The following is a 6,644-nucleotide window of genomic DNA, read 5'->3' on the forward strand; positions in this document are numbered from 1 at the left end:
TGCCTTATGAAAGTTATTGCTGGTGTGTCAGTGAGAGGTAGAAACTGGAGACAGTTAATAGAAACATGGAGAAAAGCCAGTGTGAATGGATGCTGGATATACAAGAGAATACAGACTGGAACAACACACAAAGTGGGTCAAGCAGCATCCATGGAAAGCAATGGACAGTTGATGTTTCTGTTTGAGACCCTTCATCTAGCTTGCTTTTTTTGGGGGTGGGGACCTTGGACTGAAGGCACCTGGGGCCAGAGTTCAGGAACTGAGGGGACCAAAGTCCTGCTTTATGTGCTGTCTATATTGAGGAGGGGCAGCATGGGACAAAGTATTTGTGAAAGGTCAAGGGTTGATGAGCATCAAAAATTGCAGAAAGTAATGTTAAGATCTTCAGGTGTTCCAGTAGCCAGAGAGGGCTAACTACACAGGGAGCACATTGTGTGTGTTTGGTGGGAGTGGGAAGTGGCGAAGATTTGCTAGATAGGACACAACATTGTTCATTTTTGATAGCTGGTTATGTAACACAATGAAAGCTGAAAATAAGGGCAAAAGCACCCACTTGATTGTCAGATACAGAATTTTGATCCCAAAACATCAATGATTCCTTCCCTACTCAACTTGTTGAGTTCCTCCAGCAAAATGTTGCATTTGATTGGCTATTGAATTACATCAATAACGAGGACCGAATTAATAGCTTTCAGACAAAGGCTAAAAATTTCTAGGCCACAAATACAATCCCACTTTCAGAGACCTTAGTTGCATTCATCTTCCACTGTTACACAGTTCACAATATATTGTCAAGCACTGATGCCATATAAAGCATGCTCATATAATCCTCCATGTGATTTACGAGGGAATAAATCTGGGCTGTTATATCAGTAATTGCACTGATTAATGTAATGTAGCGGCAGTGTGGAGAGCAGGACCCCTTTCCCGGGGCAGCGGTGGCCACATGCTCGCTGAGCTGTGCAAGTGTCTTCAGGAAAGGCTGGCGTGTGCGAAAACGGAGCCTGACTCTGATCGAAAAAGAAATGAAATCCTGTGATTTGAAGTTCCCACCTATTTCAAAAGGCCAGTAATCATTCCACTGCCTAAGAAGAGTGAGCTGCCTTAATGACTATCACCTGATACAACTTAAATCTAATGTGACGAACCGCTTTGACAGCTTGGTTATGGCTAGAATTAACTCCTGCCTGAGCAAGGATCTGAACCCTCTAATATAAGAATCTGATTGCTTTGTTACACGTTTAAAACAGGAAAACCTTCCAAGGTGCTTAACACCCCTGTTAACAAGGCTGGGCTTGTAAATTGAAAATGTTCTGGTTTCTTCCATGTGAAGTACAATTTATTTTTTATTAGAGGAGCAGAAATATTTTGCAGATGAAATCAGGATTTTTACCGAGTATATATGGCATTCGGGTAAACCAAGGCAAGTGTAGGCAGTGATTAAGGTCTGTATAAATTAATTGCAAAAATACTTCAAATGCTGTACATCTAAAAAGTCATGGACCTGACACAGGGGTTAAACATTTCTCGCAGCGCTGTGGTTGACTTAACTTCTGAGTATTTCCAGCATCTCTTTTATTTAACATTACAGTGTTTTATTAATTCAAGCCATCCATCCTCAAAACAGAAGTTTATCATTTGGCAAGGAAGTTCAAAGATTCTGATCATCATCACTTGCACCAGTTCTGAAACAGAAGGAGATGTCCTCAAATTTACCAAGAGCTGGAGCCCCAACATCCCACCTATCCTCTCATTGGCTAATGTCGATTTATTCTTGATCTGAAAACCAATGTCATTGAGGGATATTGAAAAGTGGAAACATTGAGTTCCTACATTCAGTGAATTTTCATGCACCGTAGCTGAATCTGGAGAAATAAGTCTCATCCTATTGCATCTCCACAGAGCTCTTTCGTTGCCTTACCCCGTTCGGGGGCTGGTAGAAGAGCTGCGCAAAGAGCGATTTGGATCAGCTACTTTCAATTATTGACACCGCCATCGGAACTCTGATACGATACAATCACATGCGATGACGTTTTAATGACTGTCAATTCCAGTTAATTACCGCAACGTTTGCGCCGATGGTAAACCTGTCGCATATGGATCCCACAGCGAAAGTCTAAACAATGTTGGCGAGTGAGGTCAGTCCGTGTTTCATACAATCAGTTTCTCCATAAAACGGAGGGAAAGGTCGACAATGCCATCAGTCTTGTTTAGCAAGTTTTTGTCTTTCGTTATATCATAAAAAAACATTTGAACTAGGACGCCTTCTCAAGAGCCCCGGAGCCAACGCAACACATTTAGCAGACCGGGAGCTTCTACTTTTTGGAGAGATCGCTTGAGAGTCGCTCGGTGGTGGAAACGTCCTCGGCGGCTGCACCTTCGTTCTTGCCTTGGGACTTGCTCCCTGCAGTTTTAACCTGCTGACTTTTTTCGACTTCCTTTTTCCATTTGATCCGCCTGTTCTGGAACCAAACTTTCACCTGTAATGAAGGATAACACCGAGTTAAAGCAGAGTGCGCTGACTCAATTAGAGAGGGTGTCGTGGGAGGAGGGATCGCTTTTAAAAAGATGGCTTGAGATTTCTAAGATGCTGGGGTTCACTGAAGCTTTTTGTTTACCTGGAGGACGGTCAATCCCAGGGCGGAAGCCAAGGCCACTCTCTGAGGGCCGATTATATAATGGTGTTTCTTAAACTCGCTCTCCAAGACCGCTAGCTGCTCCTGAGTGAAGATAGCCCTGAAACGCTTTGCCTTGCGATCTATGGCCGGAATCGAGTGGGTCATAACAGGCAGGCCGGCTCTCCAGGCTGTATGCGTATGAGAGAGAGAGAGAGAGGCGGAGAAAGGTTACTATTTCGCAAACATTGGCAACGCTCCGGCGGGCAAAAATAAACTGCAGATGCTGGAAATGTGGAACATGCAGTCCAGATAATAAACGTTTATGTTTCAACACGCAAGATGCTGCAGGAGCTCAGCGGGTTAGGCAGAATCCCTGAAGGAAATGAAGTCGACATTTCTCCACTACCTTATCTGTCGCTCCGGACTGCAGTCCCTCGTGTCTCTAGTTAATGTTTCGGGCTGGAAGTCCTTACCAAAGTACAAGGTCTTACACTGAAACGATTAACTATTTCTCATCCGAGATGGTGTCTGATCCCAGCGTTTGTTGGCTGTTATTTCAAAAGTTACACGAATTACGGAGTTTCAAAAATCGTGCCGTTTCATCTCTGACCAATAGTCCATCCAATGATATCCACAGTTGAATCATAAACGGTGCAGGCAGACTATCAGGGAAAACAATTATAAGATGCGCATATAACAATGTACCCGCCCGCGCCCTTGAATAAGACAGAAGACCAAACGCTTACCTGGACAGTACATATTCCACCACGCGCTGTAAAGCGGCCCTCTGTATCCTGCACCTTGGAAGAGGACGGGATAATTCCCGGGAACAGGATAATTCCCGCACCCAGCCTCGGGATATACGGGTACCTGACACACCGAGGGTTGCCTGCGCCCGACCTTCGGGGGAGAATTGGATAGAAGGAACTCAACCGTGAAGGGCCGCTTCTTGACAGGAGACCCCGCCTGGCGCGTGGTGTCCGGACAAGAAGACGGAGCCGGTTGAAAGGCTCGAGGATACGGGATGAAAGCCGGGTGAAGGGCTCCGTCCAGGTATCTGGGCTGCATTTCGCGTCGCGGCGACGAAGTTTTTTTTTCCATTGCAATGACGTGAACGAGAGCAGATCTGATCGACAGCGGTTCTTTGGATCATTTATACGCTGCCTCAACTCCGCCTTGACCTGTGATATGCAAAGTACTTCCAAGGGCTTTTGTTCTGAATCATCGAAAACTCCCGACGATTGCACTGATGAACTTGTTGGGGATAGTTGCTGGAGAAAAGTGAGTCCTGATGTCAGCTACCCCGAAGAACAGCAGCAATGCCTCAGAGCTGTCTGAAAATTTAAATCCACCCAATTCAACAAATCTGGATTTTTTTAAAAAAAAAGTTAATACCAGTAATGATTACAAGGGATTCTGCAGATGCTGAAAATCTTGAGGAACTGCTGGGAGAACTTGGCATGTCAAGCAGCATCTATGGAGAGGGATAAACAGTCGATGGCCCCAGACCCTGATATAAGCTCAAAACATCTTGTGTGTACAGTCTCGCTAAACGGGCGAGGGTGGCGGCAGAACTACCGAATTGCAACAAAAACAAGCCCATCTAGTTATTTAGGGGATAAAACTGCAGATGTGGTAAATCTAAAATAAGATCAAGGCAGATCTGAAGAAGAGTCTTAGACCTGACAAGTTAACTCTCATTCTCTTTCCGCAGGTCACCAGCCCCGCTCAGTATTTCCAACATTTCCTGTTTTTACTTGACATATTTACGATCATCTCTTTTTACCAGTTGTAGCCGGGATGGAGGGGCCGGAAGGCCTCCTCTGGTTTACATTACTTCTGTGACGTTCCTGTCGTGTGTCCAGCAATGTGGTTGGGTGCGGAAAAAGCCTGTTAAATGGTATTAGAAAGTGCGCTGTGGAAACCAATAATGCGCCAGCCTGACTGTAATCCTCTTTTTTCCCCCCAGTAAAAACAATACCGAACTGGCCATTTGTTGAACGCATGCTCCCTGCAAACAAAATCTAAGAGAAGATTCAATAAAAATCTTCAATTTTTTTTGAAAGAAGAGATTTTGTTTGATACAAAAACAGCTTCCACTGCCAGTAGTAAGTCCAGGTTCAAAGTAAATTTATTATCAAAGTACATATATGTCACCCTGAGAACTGCTTTCTTGAGGGCATACTCAGTAAATCCAAGAACCATAATATAATCATTGAAAAACCACACCCAACAGGACTAACAACCCACCAGTGTGCAAAAGACAAACTGTGCAAATACAAACAAAATAAAGAATTAGTGATGATAAGTAGATAAGCAATAAATACTGGGAACATAAAATGAATGGTCATTAAACATTGAAATGAATTGACTTTATTACTTGCATCCTTCATTTACACAAGGAGTAAAAATCTTTACGTCTCCGTCTAAATGTGCAATGTGCAATTTATAGTAATTTATAATAAATAGTATGTACAATAGGATAGTCAATATAACATAGAAATACAATTGTATCAGCATGAATTAATCGGTCTGATGACCTGGTGGAAGAAGCTGTCCCAGAGCCTGTTGGTCCTGGCTTTTATGCTGCGGTACCGTTTCCCAGATGGTAGCAGCTGGAATAGATTGTGGTCGGGGCGACTCGGGTCCCCAATGACCATTCGGGCCCTGTTTACACACCTGTCTTTGTAAATGTCCTGAATAGTGGGAAGTTCACATGCGCTGGGCTGTCCGCATCGCTCTCTGCAGAGTCCTGCGATTGAGAGAAGTACAGTTCCCATACCAGGCAGTGATGCAGCCAGTCAGGATGCTCTCAATTGTGCCCCTGTAGAAAGTTCTTGGGATTTGGGGGTCCCAAACCAAATTTCTTCAACCGTCTGAGGTGAAAGAGACACTGTTGTGCTTTTTTCACCACACAGCTGGTGTGTACAGACCACGTGAGATCCTCGGTGATGTGGATGCTGAGGATCTCAAAGCTGTTCATCCTCTCAACCCCAGACCCATTGACATAAATCAAGGTTACCCTGTCTCCATTCCTCCTGCAGTCCACAACCATCTCCTTTGTCTTTGCAACATTGAGGGAGAGGTTGTTTTCTTGACACCACTGTGTCAGGGCAAATTTAATTAGCAGATTGGAGCTGGCAGTGGCAACAGTCAGGGGTATACAGAGAGTAACAGTTCAGTGATGGGGCAAGTGAAGTTGCCCCCACTGGTTCAAGAGCTTAATGGTTGAGGGATAGTAACTGTTCCTGAACCTGCTGGTATGAATCCCGAGGCTCCTGTACCACCTTTCTGAGAGCGAGTGTGAGCTTGACCTGGGTGGTGGTAGTTCCTGATTGTGGATGCTGTCTTCCTGCACCAGAGCTCTGTGTAGATGTGCTCAGTGGTGGGCAGGGCTGTGATGGACTGGGCTGTATCCATTATTTTTTGTAGGACTTTCTGTTCAAGGGCATTGGTGTTTCCATAGCTGGCCATGAGTCAACATACTCTCCACCACACATCTACAGAAGGAAGTTTATCAAAGTTTTAGATGTCATGTCAAATCTTCACAAACTTCTAAGGAAGTAGAGATGCTGCTGTTTTCATCATAATTGCGCTTGCGTGCTGGGCCCAGGACAGGTCCTCCGAAACGATAATACCAAGGAATTTAAAGTTGCTGACCCTCTCCAACTCTGATTTCCCCAATGAGGACTGGCTCATGGACCTCTGATTTCCCAATGAGGACTGGCTCATGGACCTCTGATTTCCCAATGAGGACTGGCTCATGGACCTCTGATTTCCCCAATGAGGACTGGCTCATGGACCTCTGATTTCCCCAATGAGGACTGGCTCATGGACCTCTGATTTCCCCAATGAGGACTGGCTCATGGACCTCTGATTTCCCCAATGAGGACTGGCTCATGGACCTCTGATTTCCCCAATGAGGACTGGCTCATGGACCTCTGATTTCCCCAATGAGGACTGGCTCATGGACCTCTGATTTCCCCAATGAGGACTGGCTCATGGACCTCTGATTTCCCCAATGAG

The 6,644-nt window shown here is 45.0% G+C and overlaps 1 protein-coding gene across 1 annotated transcript; it reads right to left on the reverse strand.

The window, feature by feature from the left end:
- Positions 1 to 1,317: 1,317 nt before the first annotated feature.
- LOC140739464 (homeobox protein Hox-A7-like) lies at positions 1,318 to 3,852 on the reverse strand. The gene is made up of 3 exons (XM_073067788.1): positions 3,365 to 3,852; positions 2,619 to 2,806; positions 1,318 to 2,480 (listed from the first exon to the last, which is right to left on the reverse strand). Exons 1-3 carry the CDS (start codon positions 3,717 to 3,719, stop codon positions 2,316 to 2,318), a joined length of 708 nt encoding a protein of 235 aa, XP_072923889.1. The 5' UTR covers positions 3,720 to 3,852; the 3' UTR covers positions 1,318 to 2,315.
- Positions 3,853 to 6,644: the final 2,792 nt, after the last annotated feature.

The sequence above is a fragment of the Hemitrygon akajei genome, chromosome 15, assembly GCF_048418815.1.
Source record: "Hemitrygon akajei chromosome 15, sHemAka1.3, whole genome shotgun sequence".
NCBI lineage: Eukaryota > Metazoa > Chordata > Chondrichthyes > Myliobatiformes > Dasyatidae > Hemitrygon > Hemitrygon akajei.